The sequence below is a fragment of the Haemorhous mexicanus genome, chromosome 18 (assembly GCF_027477595.1).
Source record: "Haemorhous mexicanus isolate bHaeMex1 chromosome 18, bHaeMex1.pri, whole genome shotgun sequence".
Classification (NCBI taxonomy): Eukaryota; Metazoa; Chordata; class Aves; order Passeriformes; family Fringillidae; genus Haemorhous; species Haemorhous mexicanus.
This window is the reverse complement of record NC_082358.1, coordinates 3474786-3493108: the sequence shown is the minus strand read 5'-3', so window position 1 is coordinate 3493108 and position 18323 is coordinate 3474786. Positions and strand designations below refer to the sequence as shown.

At 57.6% G+C, this 18323-nt stretch overlaps 3 protein-coding genes across 8 annotated transcripts in view; 2 read left to right on the top strand and 1 right to left on the bottom strand.

Annotated features, from left to right (window-relative positions):
* The window catches only part of CBFA2T2 (CBFA2/RUNX1 partner transcriptional co-repressor 2), a 59723-nt gene extending 56157 nt beyond the window's left edge, over positions 1 to 3566 (top strand). For all 6 annotated transcript variants that reach the window (XM_059862313.1, XM_059862312.1, XM_059862311.1 and 3 more), the window contains exon 11: positions 1077 to 3566. In XM_059862313.1, coding sequence (XP_059718296.1) covers positions 1077 to 1364 — 288 coding nt within the window. In that variant the 3' untranslated portion in view covers positions 1365 to 3566. The remainder of the gene's footprint in view (positions 1 to 1076) is intronic.
* Positions 3567 to 5193: 1627 nt separating this feature from the next.
* Positions 5194 to 18323, bottom strand: part of NECAB3 (N-terminal EF-hand calcium binding protein 3) — a 31410-nt gene continuing 18280 nt past the window's right edge. The window contains exons 6-13 of the mRNA XM_059862315.1: positions 10481 to 10617; positions 9957 to 10078; positions 9479 to 9558; positions 8886 to 8939; positions 8096 to 8208; positions 6537 to 6614; positions 6202 to 6293; positions 5194 to 5409 (exon numbers count right to left, since the gene is read on the bottom strand). Of these exons, the coding sequence (XP_059718298.1) occupies positions 5381 to 5409; positions 6202 to 6293; positions 6537 to 6614; positions 8096 to 8208; positions 8886 to 8939; positions 9479 to 9558; positions 9957 to 10078; positions 10481 to 10617 (705 nt within the window). The 3' untranslated portion in view covers positions 5194 to 5380. The remainder of the gene's footprint in view (positions 5410 to 6201; positions 6294 to 6536; positions 6615 to 8095; positions 8209 to 8885; positions 8940 to 9478; positions 9559 to 9956; positions 10079 to 10480; positions 10618 to 18323) is intronic.
* On the top strand, positions 12331 to 13587 carry ACTL10 (actin like 10). The gene is made up of 2 exons (XM_059862533.1): positions 12331 to 12444; positions 12607 to 13587. The coding sequence occupies exons 1-2, from the start codon at positions 12331 to 12333 to the stop codon at positions 13585 to 13587; spliced, it is 1095 nt and encodes a 364-aa protein (XP_059718516.1).

Here is an 18323-nt window from a genome sequence, read left to right as displayed (position 1 = left end):
AACAGCTGCGTAGCAGTGACCCAGTTTTCCATGAACTACCACAGCCCTTGGTAGGGGCTTTTTGGTCTCAAGTCCTGCTTCTCGTGGAAAGTGGAGGACCTTGGGGACGCAGAGGCTCTGGAGCAGCTGACTCCAAAGTGAACTGGTCAGGTGCTTCACTGCCATCCCATAAATCACCACCATGAGCTGGTGGCTCCAGTGCTGAGCCTGGCAGTGGGAATCTCCCTGCCCTTCCCCACAGCAGGGCTGCCTGCTGGAGCCCAGCACCTCCCAGCACCCCGCTCCCACAGCTCTCTGATGGTGGTCACAGCAGCCGTGTCCCCACAAAGGCCAGCTCTGACAGAAGCTGCATCCCCATAGCTGAGCTTCCCTCCCCAGTGTGTGTTTGCTACACCCTGCTCCAGCTGCAGGGAAGCTGCTCTGCTGTCCCTCCCCTCCCCAGAGCAGCTGCAGCCCTCGCTCTGGCGCTGGCCCCTTGCCCCGCGCTCTGAGGGAAGCGGTGGCACGCGGGAGCCACCAGCTGACACCTCTCCCTGCGGCCAGAGGGGCTTTGCTCCACTTCCAGGCTGAAGCTCAGGCTCTGGCAGTGCTTCCACCTGGCTGGGAGGCTTTCAAATGAGCATTTGCTTTTCCAAATTGGCCTGCTCCAACCTCTTGTGCAGCGAGGCAGGGTGCGGAGCAAATGGTGCCTGTGCAGCGGCGCCGTGATCCCCGCAGAGAGTGCTTGGCTGGGAGGGAGACCAAAATAGAGCTGCTTAAAACAGGAAATAAAAAGGCCCAATAGCAGCATCTGCAGCGTGTTTTTCAGTCCTGCTGTTTCCTCTCTGCATTCGGGTGAGTCTAGGGGAGAGGATGTGCCTGGAGCAGTGTGACAGCGGCTGTGGGCAAAGAGCAGTGGGGGTTCGAACCGTTGGCAAAGAGCTGGGAAAGAGCAGGAATTAATGGGTTGCTCATTTTCATATTCTCAAATCTGGGCCAGAGGGGATGAACAGTCCCCTCCGGAGCTGAGTCAGCACCATCTTGCAGCTCCTAGGGAAACTAACCCCCTTTTAAGCACAGTGTCTTTGGTCTTGCAGAGCTGCTGGAACTGCGGCCGCAAGGCCAGCGAGACGTGCAGCGGCTGCAACATCGCCCGCTACTGCGGCTCCTTCTGCCAGCACAAGGACTGGGAGAGGCACCACCGCATCTGTGGGCAAGGCCTGCACGGCCAGAGCAAGCCCCTGGCACTGCCCACGGGCCGGGTGGCAGCAGCAGCCAAGAGCCTCGATGGCATCCCCAGCCCAGCCCTGGAGAAGAGCTCGGCCACCACCTCGCGCTCCTCCACGCCGGCGTCCGTGACAGCCATAGACACCAACGGGCTCTAGGAGGAAGGCTTGGCTTCACTCCACGGGATGAGTTCCCTGGGGGTTTTTAAGCTGAAAAAGCCCCTGCAGCAACTGTTATCACTTGACATATTTGACACATCGGGGCACCAACACTCCGGCTTTGCCCTCTCATCCTGCCTTTTTCTTTGTGGCTCGTGAACTGGGGTGAGCCTCACCTGCAGCATCTCCCTGCTTCTCTCAGGGGGACACCAGAGCAGTGCCAGGGCCTGGGGGACACTGGGCACCTGCTCGGGGGACCTGAACTGGGGGGAGAGCGCTGGCACACGCCAGAGGTGCTGAAAGTGTGGTGCCCAGGCAGGGAGCCCTGTCCGTGTGGCATGCTCAGCTCACTTCCCAAGGTGTCAGAGCCACCACTGCCTCCTCCTGCCACCTTTCCTCCATCATATCCGTGTTTTTTCCCTGGTCCCAGGCAGCTGTGCCTCAGGTGGCTGTGTGGGCCGGTTGTTGCTGTGAACAGACCAGAGCCAATTTCCCAGCAGGAGCATCTCATCCTCTGTGCAATGGCAAAAGCTGAGCCCACTTCTGCCTCCAGGCTGGCAGCTGAGGGTTGCAGAGAGGGAGGAGGGGATTTGTCTGCTCTAAAGCAAGAGGCAGTGGCAGGGAGGTACTGCTGGATGGCCTGGATTTCATCCCAGTCTGTGGTGAGACAGACAGTTGGGTGTTTCCTGGGTAGGGCCTGTGCTGGAGGAACACGTGCACAGCAGATCTGGGCTGGGTGCAGGTGCCCTTTCCACCTGGGGCCCGTTGTTTTGTTTGTTTCACTGCCTGGAAGCTGCTGGTTTGTGAGTTCCTGCTGTTGTTTTTGAGCCCAGGGATCCTCACTGCGAGGGTGAGGGGTTGTTTACAGCCAGTGCTCTCCACTCACACTGCTAACAGGCAGGACTGGGTGTCCTGCGTGGATTTTTATCCCCTGCTCCAGGGGATTCCTGCAGTGCTGCACCCAGAGATACCCAGGGATGTGCATCCACCTTCAGAGATTGTCCTGAAACCCCAGGATCAGAGGATCCCAAAACCAGAGGATCACAAGGTCCCCTGGGGAGAAGGGGGCCAGCCTGGGTTGCTGTGTCCATCACAGAGTCCCTGCTGGGGGGTGGGAGAAGGAATTGGGGGCACCCAGGGCAGTGCAGGCTGTGACAGCACAGCCCTGCAGCAGGGCTGGCCAGGAGTGTCACACAGGGTGGCAGTGGCACAGCCCGTGGCAGGGAGGGCATGTGCCCTCCAGGAGCTGCTCCCACCTCCCCCAGGGGCTCTAGAAATCCTTCTCTTCAGCAGAGCCATGTTTGGGACTGTGTGTGTGCCACTGCTGGGCTGGAGCCCAACGAGGCAAGCAATTCCCTAATTATTTCTGATCACTTTTTCAATTGGAGGCCAATAAGGGAGCTGTAATGAGTTGTCACAGGGATAAGCAGGGAACCTGCTGCTCCAGCCCTGGCCCCTTGGGAAGCTGCTCTTGTGGGATGGAGCTGGTCTACAAGGTTTTGTTAAAAAGCTACAAGATCTCCCAGTATTGAAGTGAATCCCACAGCTCCAGAGGCCCTGGGGATGTCTTCCCTGTGTCCCCAGGAGTTGGTGCTGAAGCACACTGGCATTGAGGCAGCTCCCAGTGGGGTGGCACTGGAGCCACCCTGACCTGCAGCAGCCCATCCTGGGGCTGTCAGGAAGGGATCTCCTGCCCTGAGGGACATTTCTGGAACAGCCTCAGGTCAATCCCACGTGGTTGTGAGTCCCCTCCTCCCCTGCAGCCCCAGCTGCACGCTGTGGGTGTGTGGTGGCAGTGCCAGGCTGGGCTGGGGAGGGGGAGCAGGGCAGGGCTGGAGGGAATTGCTTGTAAATAGATTGTCTTCCATAATTCTCATGCAACTTTGATGGCTGTGTATTAAAATTAACCCCAGTGTAAATGAATGAAATACTAACAGTCATGATTAGAATGATTGCTTCTTTTCTTTTTTGTTGTTTTTTTTTAAAGATGGAATGATAAATGTGAACTTGGGGCATGGGAAGACATTGGGTTAAGGTTTCTATTTTTTTTTTTTTGACATTTAATTCTGTATTAGAAATTTGTTACTTCATTCCTGTGCATAACTTATTTAATGTCCTGTATAAAGGAACCCAAACTGTTACAGATGTATTTAGTTTGTTCTACTCAAAAGTAGTCAATAAAAAGACTATATTCATCCTCCAGCTCCCCTTCTCTCTGGGAAGGGGCAGAGGTTTTCAGTAGTGCTCAGGCAGCTCTTGGGCTTTTTGGGGAATGCTGCCACACCTTGGATTTTTAGGGACAAAAATTTCCTCCTCTCTGGTGGTGATGCTCTGGGCAAAGCCTGGGAGCAAGTGCAGGCAGAGCTAAGTTCAGCCCTATCCCCAGTGATTTCTTTGAGTTTATAGTTCAGTGTGTTGTTTTCTGAGCTTTTTTAAAATCATCTTTTTTTAAGTGAGCACAGAGCAGCCTGCAGGGTGCTGTCTCAGCTGGCTGCCACTGCCAGCCCTGTGCTCCCCAGGGATGCCCCCTGCCCACACCTTGGCCTAAACAGAGGATTTTGGTCTCCAGGCTGCTGCAAACATAAATCCAGTGGTGAAAAAAACCCAGAACTGAGGGGTGAACCCCATATGGGGCAGGGGAGGCAGCTCAGGAGTCCCAAACCAGTGCCTGCTGCAAGGCTGCCCCTCTGGCTGTCCCTCTCTGACCTACCCCAGCTGTGCCCTGGCACAGCCTGTCCCCTCCTGATGGTGCTGCTGTCCCTCCAAGCAGGAGCTTCCCTGATCTCTTCAGGTTCCTCCTGGCATCAGCCAGGTCAGCCCCTGGCACCCCAACCCAGGCAGCTTCTGCTGGAGCAAAACAAGCACCCTAAAACCCTGTGACCCCTGCTGTGCTGCCACCCCCTGGGTCAGAGCCACCCAGCACAGTGTGTTTGGGGGTCCCCAGGAGGGAGCTGCACCCACTGCCCCTTTGGGCACAGCTTTTCCTGCCTGCATCCAGGGACTGGGGCAGAAACACTCAAACTAATGGTTCTGCTGCAGCAGCACCCACAGGGACTGGGAGAAGACCTTGGGGGTGGTGGCAGGTCCTGGGTGAGTGAGGATTGGGGGTGCAGGCACCCCTGGTGCCACACTGGTGTTGAGGACAGGCAGGGGCACAAGGATGATGTTGTCCAAGGCCAGGATGGGTGGCTGGTGTCCCTCCTGCCCCCTGTGCCCTCCCACTCCCTCCACACTGGCTGTGCCAATGCATTTTTTCCCAGCTCAGCAGAGAATCTGCTGCTGCAGCACCACCAAGGGAAACCCCCAGTGTTTCCAGCCTTCCCCCCTCACTTATTGCCCCCACCCCAGACCCCTCCCCACTGACTCAGCTCCAGCTCCTGGCACCTCTGCCCGGTGCCAGGGCAGGTTTATGGGAGCTGAGGCAGCAGCAGGGACTGGAGCCTCTCTGTCCTTCCCTGGCAGGGGGGTGTGCTGGGGACAGGTTCAGCTGTGGGCACAGCTGCTGGGGCACAAAGCCAGCCTCAAAGCCACATGCTGCCAGCGTGGCAGGGCATGATCAGGTACACCTTGCCAGAAGTACTTCATGAAATATTTTTTCCCTATAAAACACTCTTGACAATCCATATCAGGCCACCTGGCTCCCGGGCTGGATGTCACAGCTGGCCAGCGCCGTGTCCCCTGCCCATCCCTGGGCAGCCTCAGAGCCAGGAGGAAGAGGAGCTGAGTGCAAGAGGGACTGAAGGCTCCTGGCATGCAGCACCAGCCCAGTGCTCCCCCGGGGCAGGGCTGCACCCCACCCACAGCCCCCCCAGGCAGCTCAGACACTGGCTTGGGAGCAGGAGAAATAAATAAATTAACATGAAAAGAGCAAAGGAGCAAAACACCGGCGGGGCCGAGGGCAGGCAGCCCCCGCTGGCCACAGGAGGGAATGGAGGGACAGGGGGGTGACAAAGGTGACAAAGGCTGTGCCCACGTCCTCCCGCATGCTGATGGTGTCCTGGAGACGCTGCCCCGGGTCAGTTGTTGTTCATGATCCACCAGGAAGCTGGAAGAGAGGGAAAGCAGGGAGCTGAGGGCAGTGTGAAACTGGGAACGGGGATTTGGGGTGGCAGAGATGGGGACCTGACCCTGCAGGTCCCTGGCCCTAAAGCACCCACCCCCACCCCAGGCAGGGAGCCTGGAGAGAGGTGAGGCTCTGGAACTGTGGCAACTTCTGCAGGAGAGCACTGGGAATGTGGTCAGTGGCACTGGCAACCCTGGAGCAGCAGGGTTCAGTCCAAATTAATCCATGTTTTATGGACTAATATTTTCCAAGACCCTGAAGTGATCCTTGAAAGCAAACTGGGGCTGAATTTGGTTCCCAGTCTCCCGAGGTGGTCCCACTTCCATGGCTACCCTGGGAATGTCCCCACAGCTGGTCCCACTTCCATGGGTACCCTGGGAATGTCCCCACAGCTGGTCCCACTTCCATGGGTACCCTGGGAATGAGCAGGTTCCCTGAGCTGGCCTCCCCCTGCCCCAGCTGGCCTGGAACCCCTGGCACTGAGCTGGGAGCAGCAGCACTTTGCAGAGCAGGTTCAGGGCTCAGGAAAAAACACAAAATGAGGCACCAGCTGTATTTGGGCCAGGACTCGGCTTATCTGCTACCTGAGCAGTGTCCCTGCTCCTGGCTGTCCCCACCCTTGGGCAGGGGACAGACCCCAGCTCACACAGCCAACAGGTCTCATCCTGAGGCTTAAACCTCATTTAGGTCACCCCAAACCGATTTTCTGCTCTGAAGGGAGCCCCAGTGCCTGGTCCTGCCCTGCTCCTGCCCTGTGCAGACACCCAGCCTCACCTGGGAACAGCATGGTGGTCAGCAGCTCCGGGGACTCCAGCAGGCTGAGGATGGACTGCTGGAAAGTCTTGCTGCAGCTGGACTGCAAGTGGCTGTCAAACAGGGTGTAGGGTCAGGGGCATGTGGTGCCAGGGCCCCGTGCCCACAGACAGGGACAGGGCAGCTCCTGCACCCCCAGCACCAGCCCCTGCTCCCCAAACCCTTTATGGGGGTGCTCGCCCCTGTGAGCTGCAGCTGGCCCCAGGGCACACAGGGCAGGGCAGGGGGACGGGCTGGGCAAGGGGAGGGAGCAGTGGCACCCCCTCTGAGCCCCCCAGACATGGGCACTGTCCCACCTTCTCCACGAGGTCACGTCCTGCCAGAACTCGTACAGGATGAAGCAGGCCTCGTCAGTCAGCTTGCAGGCAGAGACACTGTGGGGACAGAGTGACCCTGAGCTGGGATGGGCTGGCTGGCATGGCCCTGGCACGAGCCTGGCACAGCCCTGGCACGGCCCTGGCACGAGCCTGGCACAGCAGGGCACTGCTGAGCACATCACTCTCCCCACGAGGCTCCCAAAGCACAGTTTGGGTGCATTCACAGCTCCAGAGGATCCCAAACCCAAATCCTGCTCCACAGCTCCCGTGTCCAGGTGCCAGAGGAGCTTTACAGCTCTCCCACTGCTTTTTGCTGCGGCCCAGGAGCCAGCATGTCCTGGGTTTTATTATTTCTTACTGTGTTTTATTATTTCTTACTGTGTTTTATTATTTCTTACTCCTCCCCAGCACTGCCACAGCTCATCCTTCCAGTCCCTTGGAGTGGGTGGGTGCCACCCTTCACACAGGGGGAAACTGAGGCACGGGGGCAGGAGCTGAGCTCACAGCACAGACCCCCAGCTCTCAGCCCCCAGAGTGAGAATCCCCCCATGCCCTCGTGCCCAGGAGAGGCTGGGGCTGGTGGGGGGAGGCAGCCAGGGCTCACTGCAGTGCTGGGTGCAGGGCCAGGGGAAGCAGCTGTGCTGGGCTGCAGCAGCAGCAATTCCAGCTGAGGCCAAGCCTTTCCTGCAGCTGCTGGAGGGGGCCAAGCCCCGGGGGGACAGCACAGAATGTCACCCAGCAGCTCTGGGGCTGTGTGCCCTGCTCCACACAGAGCTCTGTGATCCCCTGCAGGCACCCAGCCCCACGGAGTGTCCCCAGGCTCGGCTCCAGCTTTGTGCTCACATGGAGAGCCAGCCCACGCTGGGCCACCCTGCTGCCTCCACAAATAACCCTGATGAGAAAAAAACCCTCCATTCCAAACAAAAAGCCTCCCATTCTCTCCACCACACGTGTCACAGCGAGCATCTTCCTTTTGTTTGGACTGAAAATGTGAATTTGTGCTGTTGAAAGTGAAGAGCTGAGAAAGGACACTTGAAAGGGGAACAGCAGGAACATTCCCTGCTGGAGGCAGCCTGGAGTGTCCCATGGGACAGGGGAAGGGAGCAGCTGTGCCATCAGGGCCAGGCTGGCACTGCCATGGCCCTGCAGGCACAGCAGGGCTCTGGGGCAGCCTTGGCCTCACCCAGGGGCAGCTTCAGGTGCTCGTGGCAGCTTCCCACAGGCTCTCCATCAATCAGAGCCCTGCAGGAGCCCTGCCCTTGACCTTCCCACTGCTTCTGAGTCTTTCAGGGCTGGAGGAGCTCCTGCATTCACTCACAGGAACACCACAGCCACTCCTGCTGGCACAAACCCGCACTCCTCACCAGGCACTGGTTCGTGGGATGGCACTGGGGGCACACTGCCTGCCAGGTCCCAGCCCAGCCTCAAAACACCCCACACAAACCCTTGTGTCCCCCGAAGGTGCTGAAACCCCCATTTCTGCGGGGGAAACCCCCAAAGCACCCCAAAAGCACCCCCAAAGCAAAGAGCCCACTCACTGCAGGCAGCTGCTGTGCCCGGCCGTGCCCTCGGTGTAGGAGCGGAACGCCCGCCGGAACTCCTCGATGCTGCTCGTGGCCACCGAGATCTGCCTCTTGGCCACCAGGATGTGCTGCCAGGGACAGCACGGGGTCAGGGACTGTCCCCTCCTTCCCCCCTGCTCCCCCGCGAGTGCCATCCTGTGCCACTGCACAGGGACAGCGGGGACACCAAGGGCTGCTGCCCACCTGGACGGGCTGTCCCTGCAGGAGATGCTCCATCCCCCGGGGGTCCTGCTGCAGATCCCCCACAGAAAGGGGCTTGGGGACCCCCCACCCGGCTCTGTGGGCACTCCGAGCAGCCCTGGGGGTTTGGGCTCTCACAGGCAGAGGGTGCCATCCTTGGGGCTGGCAGTGGGCACTGCCCGGGGCTGGCAGGGACACGAGGGAGCTGCATTTGTCCCCTGGATGGTCCCAGCCCGGGACCCCAGGCTGCTCCATCAGCGGGTGACAGCAGAGCTGCCAGGCTGGGCAGTGTGTGAGAGGGGTCACAGCACACCAGGGGACAGGGACAGGGATGGGGATGGGGCAGGGACACGGACAGGGACAGGGACAGGGACAGGCACAGGGACAGGAACAGGGACAGGCACAGGGACAGGGGCAGGGAAAGGGACAGGGACAGGATAGGGACAGGGGCAGGGACACGGACAGGGACATAGGGACAGGGAAAGGGACACAGACAGGGACAGGAGCAGGGACAGGGACAGGGATGGGGACAGGGACTGCCCCAGGGACTGGGACAGGGACTTACTGCATCCTGTCCCTTGCACATGGCTTCCTCCTTGAGCGGCTCCAGGCGTGGGCTCTGCAGTAGCACCAGGGAAAAACAAGATTCACCAGGAAAAACCAGAGTTACTGGGTAAAACCAGAGTTACTGGGTAAAACCAGAGTTGCTGGGTAAAACCAGAGTTACTGGGTAAAACCAGAGTTAGTTACTGGGTAAAACCAGAGTTACTGGGTAAAACCAGAGTTGCTGGGTAAAACCAGAGTTACTGGGTTAAACCAGAGTTGCTGGGTAAAACCAGCATTACCAGGGGAGCTCTGCAGCAGGAGCAGCACCAAGGCCAGGGACAGCTGGGGACCGCCCCAGGGACACTCCCTGTGGCACCTGGGGAGGGCAGGGCTGTGCCCTGCACACCTCTGGGGTCAGTGGGGCCTGGGGGAGTCCTCAGCACCCCGGGGAAGCCAGGACAGGGTCAGCAGAGCTGGGGGGAAGGGCTGGGGCCAGGGCAGCTCTGTGACAATGGCAGGGCTGAAGAGGGGCTGCTGGCACGGGATGGGGGTCCCAGCACTGGTGTGGCCTGCCAGGTGTGGGGCAGCCCCAGCACCCCCCTGGGCACACACCTTGCACTCCAGCTTCTCGATGAGCTGCTGGAGCCTGTTGATCTGAGCCATCCACTGGCTGTTGTCCTCGACACAAACACCTGCAGGGCAAAGGGCACAGAGGTGTCACCCAAAAAAAGCTCAACTTTGTCATGGCCAAAGCTTGCTCAAGACCCAAACCCCACAAAATCTTCTAAACCTCGGATTTAATCCAAAAAACTTGATTTTTTTTCTACTGTCCAAGAGATACAACATCCCCCAGAAGCTCCAGCTGGCACCTGGGTGAGATGCTCCAGGCTCTATCCTGGAGGAGCCCTCACTGCCCAGTGCTGCTGGAGATGTGGCACTTGGGGACACGGGTTAGTGGTGGCCTTGGCAGTGCTGGGGGAACAGTTGGACTCAATCTTGGAGACCTCTTCCCACCTTACTGTGTTCTGTGCTGGTCCCACACCCCCTCCAGGCTCCAGCAGGACACAAAGAACTGAGGAACAGCAGGTACCTGTTGTCAGCATGCCCGAGTAGGGGTCTGTTGGGGACAGACAGACGTTCTTCTGTCCCCTGCGCCCACAGCGCCTCCCTGACCTCAGGCCAACCGAAGTCTCCGATTTCTTGATCTCCTTTCTGGAATTAAAACAAAAAAAAAGCAAAAGGAGGGGTTGAAGCCATTCCTAGAGGTGTCAGCTCCGCACTGGGCTGGGAAAGGGCTCCTGGCTGTGAGGAGCAGGGCTGGGGACGGGGCTGGGCATGTCCCACCCGGTACCTCTTGTGTCCCAGCCCGGTACTGCTCCTTTCCCGTCCTACCCCGGTTCCTCTCCGGTCCCACCCCAGTACCTCCCCCATCCCATCCCAGTTCCTCTCCGGTCCCACCCCGGTATCGCTCCCGTTCCCATTCCCGTACCTCTCCCATCCCACCCGGTTTCTCTCCTGTCCCACCCTGTCCCACCTCTCCCGTTCCCATTCCCGTACCTCTCCCATCCCACCCGGTTCCTCTCCTGTCCCACCTCTCCCGTCCCACCCCGGTACCTCTCCCGTCCCGCCTGCTCCTCCACGGTGTCCACGGCGCACTCGAGGGACGCCTGCAGGGACTGCAGCTGGTGCATGGTTTCCCGCAGCAGGAACCGCGTCAGGAACTGCTCCATCTTCGAGGCTGTCTCGTACCTCTGGGGCAGAGGGGACAGGATGTGTCAGATCTGCCCCAGCGCGGGGGCAGCAGAGCCACACCTGGAAGGGGCTGTCCCTTAAATAAACCAAACGGGGTGGGTTACAACCAAATTTTAATTATCACCCAAATTTTAATTATCACCCTTGGGGGCAGAAGTGTCACTGAGGGGCAGAAGAACCTCGGGGTGCATTGCTGTGAGATCACAGCAGGGCATGCAGCCGTGGTTCCATGGGCACTCCTGCCCAGCAGCCACGGACCAGCCCTGCCAGCCCTGGCCCAGCACTGTCAGCTCCAGGAGGGCAGATGGACACAAGCCACAAGGTCAAGGTCACTCTCAGGGACAGCCCCCAGCCCCAGGGCGAGCCCCAGGGCTGGTACAGCATCCCCTGTGCCCCCTGTGCCCCCTGCTCACACTCTGCTCTGCTCACTGCAGGGCTTGGGGACAAGGCTGGGAGCCTGTGGTGGCCCCCTGGGTGCCTCCAGGGACCCCCCCCCCCCCCCCCACCACCACTGGCAGGCCCAGGCAGGGATGGCTTTGTGCCCTCTCTGCCCAGGGAAACAGTGCCAGCCTGTCTGCTTCCATGAGACACTCCCTGATAAATTTCTGATGGGTGCTGTAAAAGGGCAACCAGAGGGGCATGTGAGAAGCTTTGGGGAGAACAAAGGGGTCACCTGGCCTGGAGAGTGCCCAAAGAACGGGTCAAGAGGCACACCATGCCACAGGAGCAGGTCTGGGAGGCACAGAGAGCCAGGGAAGGGCCTGGGCACACACAGAGGCACCCCAAACTCCTGCCTTTCTCTGCAGCTGGGATCACAGATCCTCTCAGCTCCTCTCCATGTGCTATGGGCTCTGCTGGCAGCAGCATTTATAGAATCATAGCATTTTAAGGGATTGGAATTGCCCTCAGAGATCATCCAGTTCCAATCCCCCCCTGCCATGGGCAGGGACACCTTCCACTGTCCCAGGCTGCTCCAAGCTCCATCCAACCTGGCCTTGGACACTCCCAAGGATCCAGGGGCAGCCACAGCTGCTCTGGGCGCCCTGTGCCAGGGCCTGCCCACCTTCACAGTAAAGAATTTCATGCGTTTAATACCCAACCTAAACTTCTCCTCTTTCAGTTTGACCCCATTCCCCTTGTCCTGTCCCTGCAGTTCCTGACAAAAAGTCCTCTCCCACTTCCCTGTGGCCCCTTCACACTCTGGGAGGGTGCTGGGAGGTCTCCACACAACCTTCTCTTCAACAGCCCCAACTATCTCAGCCTGACTCCAGAGGGGAGGTGCTCCAGTGCCCTCACCAACTCTGTAGTCTCCTCTGTCCTCCTTACACTGGAGACACCAGAACTGTGCACAGTATTCCAAGGGGTCTCACACGAGCAGAGTAGATGAGGAGTCATCTCCTCTGACCTTCTGGCCCCTCTCCTTCAGGATTTGGTCCAACCACTCAACTTTCCTGTCCAGGGTTCCCTCGCTTCCTTAAAACCACCTGAACTTTTGTCCTTGCACTGTCAGAAAACCTCAGGGGATGGAGACAAGGAGGGATGCTCAGCGAGACAGGGAGCGAGGAGGGACAACCCCAGCCACTTCTAGAGCAGACACTGCCGTACCCCAGTGGGGCAGAGCAGGCACCTGAGCCTGGTTTGCCCTCACCAGCCCCCTCCTGTCCCACTGCAGGCTGTTCCTCCGTGCCCGGCATCCCTGCGGAGCGCCAGCCATGCTGAAGCCCGCGGTGATCATCGACAGCGGCAGCCGCTTCACCCGCGGCGGCTTCGCGGGCCAGGAGCAGCCCCAGTGCGTGCTGAGGACGGTGCTGCTGCCGCCCTGCAGCGTGGGCACCGCGTGGGAGCCCGGGCAGCCCTGCAGCGTGGGTACCCCGTGGGAGCCCGGGCAGCCCTGCAGCGTGGGCACCGCGTGGGAGCCCCGGCAGCCCTGCAGCGTGGGCACCGCGTGGGAGCCCGGGCAGCCCTGCAGCGTGGGCACCCCGTGGGAGCCCCGGCAGCCCTGCCCTGGCACGGAGAGCCCGCCGTGCTCGGCCCCGCGGCACCGCCCGCTCAAGCGCGGCCTCGTTGAGGACTGGGACGGCATGAAAACCCTGTGGGGCCACCTGCTCTGCTGCTGCCTCAGAGTGTCCCCAGAGGAGCACCCGGTGCTCCTGGCCGAGTCCCCGTCCTGCCCCGCCGCCGACAGGGCGAGGGCGGCCGAGGTGCTGTTCGAGGGCTTGGGCGTGCCCGCGCTGCACCTGGCCAACAGCGGCTTCCTGTCGCTCTGCGCCCACGGCAGGGTCACCGGGCTGGCCGTGGAGTCCGGGGCAGCCGTGTCCCACGTCACCTCCGTCTGGTGGGGCCAGACCCTGAGGAAGGGCACCCGCAGCCTGGGGGTGGCCGGGGATCACCTGTCCAGGCACCTGCACGGGCTGCTGCTGCAGAGCCACCCAGAGCCCTCGGCGCTGCCGGCCCTGACGAAGAAGGTGCTGACCCAGCTGAAGGAGCAATGCTGCTACGTGTCCTTGGACTACGAGGGAGACCTCCAGGAGGAGGGATCCCACCCCGCAGCCAGATTCCAGACCCCCGACGGGCGCTGGATCACCCTGGGCAAGGAGCGCTTCTGCTGCCCGGAGCCGCTGTTCCGGCCCGAGCTGCTGCAGCTCCGCTGCCCCGGGCTGCACCAGCTGGCCTGGCAGAGCCTGCAGACGGTGCCTGAGCAGGCCAGGAGACACGTGCTGGGCAACATCGTGCTCTCAGGAGGCTCCTCCATGTTCCCTGGCTTTCCTGAGAGGATGTGCTTGGAGCTGAACCTCCTTTTCCAAGGAGCAGGTGTGCACGTCGAGGTGCTGGCCAACCCCAGGAGGGGCACGGCAGCCTGGGCTGGGGGCTCCATGGCAGCCTCGCTCACCTCCTTCCAGCACACCTGGATGACAAAGGGAGAGTACCAGGAGCACGGGGCCGAGTACGTGCACACGAAATTCCAGTAGAGAGGTGGCAGCCATCCCCTGTGTCACTGAAACACTGCCCTGCCCCGGGGGCAGCTGCAGCAGTGGTGCCTGAGTGGCTCCTGTGCTGCTGCAGGGGTGCAAAGTCAATTAAAGTGCCCCAAAAGAAGCAAAGTGCTTTTCACTGCCACTCCAGATTATTTCCTGTCTAACAAAGGTGTTTCCTATTGGGATGGAAAATAATTGGGGCTCATGTTGGGGATCCAGACCACACTGACTGCCTGGTTTGGGAACATTCAGGCAATCCTAATGCTCCAGGCTGCATTTCCCAACTGGAAAGGGACTGATGAGGAAGGGACCTTCTCCAGCTGTCAGCACTGCAGGACCCCCAAGGGGAGCCACAGGTGTGGGAGGAAGGAGCTGAGCAGGGCAAGGTGCACACAGCACCTGCACTGCAGCCACTTCCTGGAGGTGATTCCTCACCTGGCACTGGAACAGGTCAGCACTGGCTGAGGAAGATGAGCTGAAAAGCAGGGAACTGCTTTCACTGCTCTAATTTTGGTCTAAAGGTCGTTTGGTGCTTCAGGGAGCCAATTCAGCTCCCTGAGCAGGCATTTCCTCACCTGGCTTTGCTTGGCTGAACTGACTCAGCTGGGCAGATGATCAGAAAGGGATCAGAGGTGATGAAGGAAGCAGCTGGGGAGCACAGCCCAGCTGTCACAGCAGACTGCTGTCCCCACGGCCAGCCCTGTGCCAGCTCCTCAAGGGACACAGAAACCACAGGATGTCACCGTGAGCTCTGAGAGAGACAGGACCAGCGGTGGGAGGGTGAGGAAGGAGGGCTGGCTGCTCCCCAGGAGCATACACCAGGAGAGGTCCACCCCTTTCCTCGACAAGACAAGGCTGGAGCAGCATCCCTGCCCTCCCTCTGGTGTCCTCGTGTGACCCCAAGGCTGCAGCACCCAGAGCTGCCCTCACCACCCCCAGGCTCCATGAACCATGTCCAAAATAATGTTCAGCAATGCCACCCCATTACTGGGGTCAAATATTTCCAATTCCTGCTGTGTTTCTCTCCAGCACACTGAGGATCTGGAATTCCAGAAGCTCTGCACAGAAGGATTTCATTGTAACCCTTCCACTGCTGGTGTCAAAGAAAGGGAGCAGTGGGGAGGGTCCTGAGCCCCTCGTGGTTCTCTGGTTGCTCTGTGCCAGTCCAGGAGCTGTGTCTGACTGGGCACAGCTGTGGCTGGAAGGGAAGGGAGAGGATGGATGCTCATCCCCCAAGCTCTGGGCTCATGCTGGAGTCAGCAAAGGATGGTCACAGCCCCCCTCCCAGCACCAGGGGCCAGGGGGATGGGGGTTTCATCCCTGCAGGAAAATGAATCTCATTTTCCTGTCTCAGAGAGAGGATGGCAGCCACACTGACAGGATGCAGCCACAGCAAACTCAGTTCCAGCTCTGCATCTCCAGCCTCTCCCAGCCAAGCATCCCACGTGTTCCCACAAAGCCTCCTGTGCCCACAGCCCCAGAAAGGGAGAGCTCAGGGCTGGGGATCCCTGCCCACCCTTCCCCTCCCCATCCCAGGGTGTGCAGGCACTGAAAGCCCTGCCAGCACTGCCTCTCTGTGCCTGCCCAGCTCCTGCCAGCCTGGACTCATTCCAGGGGAACAAAGACACTCCAACCTCCCCAGGACACACCTGGAGGGAGTCACTCCCCAGGGGGCACAGCAGGAACATTATTCATCCACCACATAGCCCTGCACAGTCTGTGTGATGCCTCAGGTTTCAGCTTTTCTATTTTCACATTCTGTGCTGCTTTAGTGAGTGGGTCTGGGCTCCATATTATGGGATGGTGAGCTCTGTGCACAGAGCAGGGAGACAAAACAATTCCTGCTCCAGCTGGGCACCAAGGACAAATGACCCAAATCTCAGCCCAGGAGCACAAACCCCGTGGGCTGGAGAGAGAAAAACAAGCAGGGTGGGAGTGCCTGGGCTAAAGCTGGGCTGGGACAATGAACTGCAAGGTGCAAATGGAGCAGAGCTGATCCCAGGGAGAGACCCCGTGCCCGGCCGTGCATTTTGGGGCCATTTTGGGTCATCTTGGGTGCAGCCCTGGCTGGGCTCTGGTGCTGCCCAAGGTGGATCCATGGAGGCCTTTTGATAAATCCCTGCTTTATTCTTTAGCTCTGTCCAGTCTCTGTTCTAGGTCAGCCTTCACAAGGCATCAGTTTCACTGCCCACAATCCAAATCCAAGCCCTGTCATCCCTCTGGCACCTCCCAGGACCCTTCCCCCAGCATCAGCCAGATGAGGTCTGCCCCCATCTCTGAGGTGTCCTTCCAGGCCTGCCACAGCCTGGGCACACAAACACTTCCCCTGGCCTGGGGCTTGGAGGCTTCTCCCGAAGCACATCACTCCCACCTGCCTGTGGGAATTTATTTAGGTTAGCAGTTTTATTTTTAGGGGGTACTGTGGTAGTATAATTGCACTACAAACCTGAGTTTCTGTATATAGGATGATGGGAAGTAGCATTTAATTATGTTTTTTTTTAATACTGAAACTCAGTACAAAATTTTATTGTTACAGAAGAATATTGTTATTGTCTTGTTAAAAATAGAATAAAAGTTTTTAAAACACCTCTCAGTTGCCCCATCTCTGGGTCAGATAAGAGCATAATCTGGCACCTTCCCAGGGCCAGGTTCAGGGAGAAGCACCAACCCTGCCTCCCAGCACTCCCCATCCCCTCAGCTCCCAGCCTGAATGCCCTAAGCCCCACACCCTCCATGGATGGAGTTTTATGGCAGGGGCAGAGCTGCTCTCCCCAACACCACATCCCACCTGCCCTGAGCCCCACAGCTCACCCAGGGCAGTTCCTACACCCTGAGAGGAATGGCAGATTTGTCTTTCCAAACAAGCTGTGGGTCTGCTGGTACATAAAACCAGCACTGGGAGATAAAAGAAACAATGGGAAGGATTCCACTGATTGATGAATGGAAAAAGATATTTGCCTTCACAAATAAACTGTAGGTTTGCTGATAAATGAAACTGGATATTGAAAGATGAAGGAAACAATGGGGGAAAACTCCTAAATTCCATAAGAATTAAAAATTAAAAGGAGGGTTGTAAATGAGAGGGAAATCTTTGGTATCATTCTGGGAAGTCTGAACCTCTCAAGTACCTCAGCCATGGGGAAAGAGAGAAGGGAAATGTGGGTGGGAAATTGGGATAAAAAGGAGGCTGAGTCCTCCAAAACTTGGAGAGACCCCAGGGGAATGCCCCATGGCCCCTGCCTTGATTGGAATAAAGTCAAAGGACTCCTCTGTCTCCTTTTTGGACACAAACCTCTGGTGTTTGTGGGTTAATTTTCCTGACAGCCCCAAACACACAGGCACAGGCAGCAGTGTGGGTGCCAGCCCCCAAACCCCCCTGGCAGCCCAGGGCACGCTGTGCCAGGAGGGGACACAGGGGGACACGGCAGTGCCAGCTGCCTCACCAAACACAGCACACCCAGGGGCACGTGCTGGAGACAGGATGGAAAGAACCATCCCCCAGGGCAGCTCCAAAGGCTGCTCCACCTTTCTGCAGCAATTTGGAAAAATTCATGCCAGGGGAGAGAAAGATCCCAAAGTCCAGCCCCCATCGCACTCCTCGTTTTGGGGCAAAAAACCCCAAATCCTCTCATCAGATGCTGCACAGAGGTCAAACCTTTTGTGATCAGAGGTTCCATGAACTCAGCAAGCACAGTATTTTGTGCTGATGGCAAAGCCCTGTGGCTGGGAGTCACAAAGGAAATAACTCAGCAAGCTCAAGACAAGGAATTTTGGTCCTGCACTGGTATTTCAGCTCTGCTTACGCAGTCTAAAATCACCAAGTTGCCAAGAGCTGCCATAATTCTGCTTTTGAGGGGTTTTATTGATTTCTTATGATGATAGTTAAGCTCAGGACAGAATGGAATGGGTGGCCACATAATTCCTGTCAAAGGGTCAATGAGGCTGCCTGGCTAGGAGAGGTATTTATGTGAGGGTTTGCAATGTTTGCACACTGGAGAATGGAAAGATTTCAGCACACAGACCCCCTGTGAGGAACATCAGGCTGTTTTCTGAGCTATTTCCACTGTTCACCTCCTACCCTGATGCAATTATATTGCAAACATGAAGTTCAGACACAAAATAAGGTGCAATTAGCACACTACAGCACAGCTACCAAGTTTCACCTTACAAATGAGTGGGAATGACAGAATGTGAAGGAAAAACTCGCTTTTCTGGACAAGGCAAATTTTCTTCAGCATGTTCCTAGCAGCCCAGTGAGGGAGGATGGGGGCAGGGGAACCCCCATGGTTTGGTTTCCTCCTGCTGACCTGTAGATCCATAAAAACAACCAGGAGCAGGTTTGCTGCTCACACACACACTCAGAGCTTCCTGCAGTGTGGGATTTACAGAAAATTGTTAAAGTCTGAAGGTTCACATAGTACAAATTTGTATGTAAACACTGAGATAAGGAATAGTAACTTAGAAATATTATAGAATAAGATAGATATTGCTGACAGAGAAATGAAACTAAAAATAAGTTTTACAAGTGTAACTATAGTATATAAAGTATATAAGTATATACTTTATACTAAGTATAAAGTATATAAGTATATACTTTATATATATATATGTGTATATATATATATAGAGTACATATATTATATATGCTATATATATTACATAGAATATAAAATATATATTACTATATTATATGTTTATATATTTTATATAAGATATATATTAATATACTA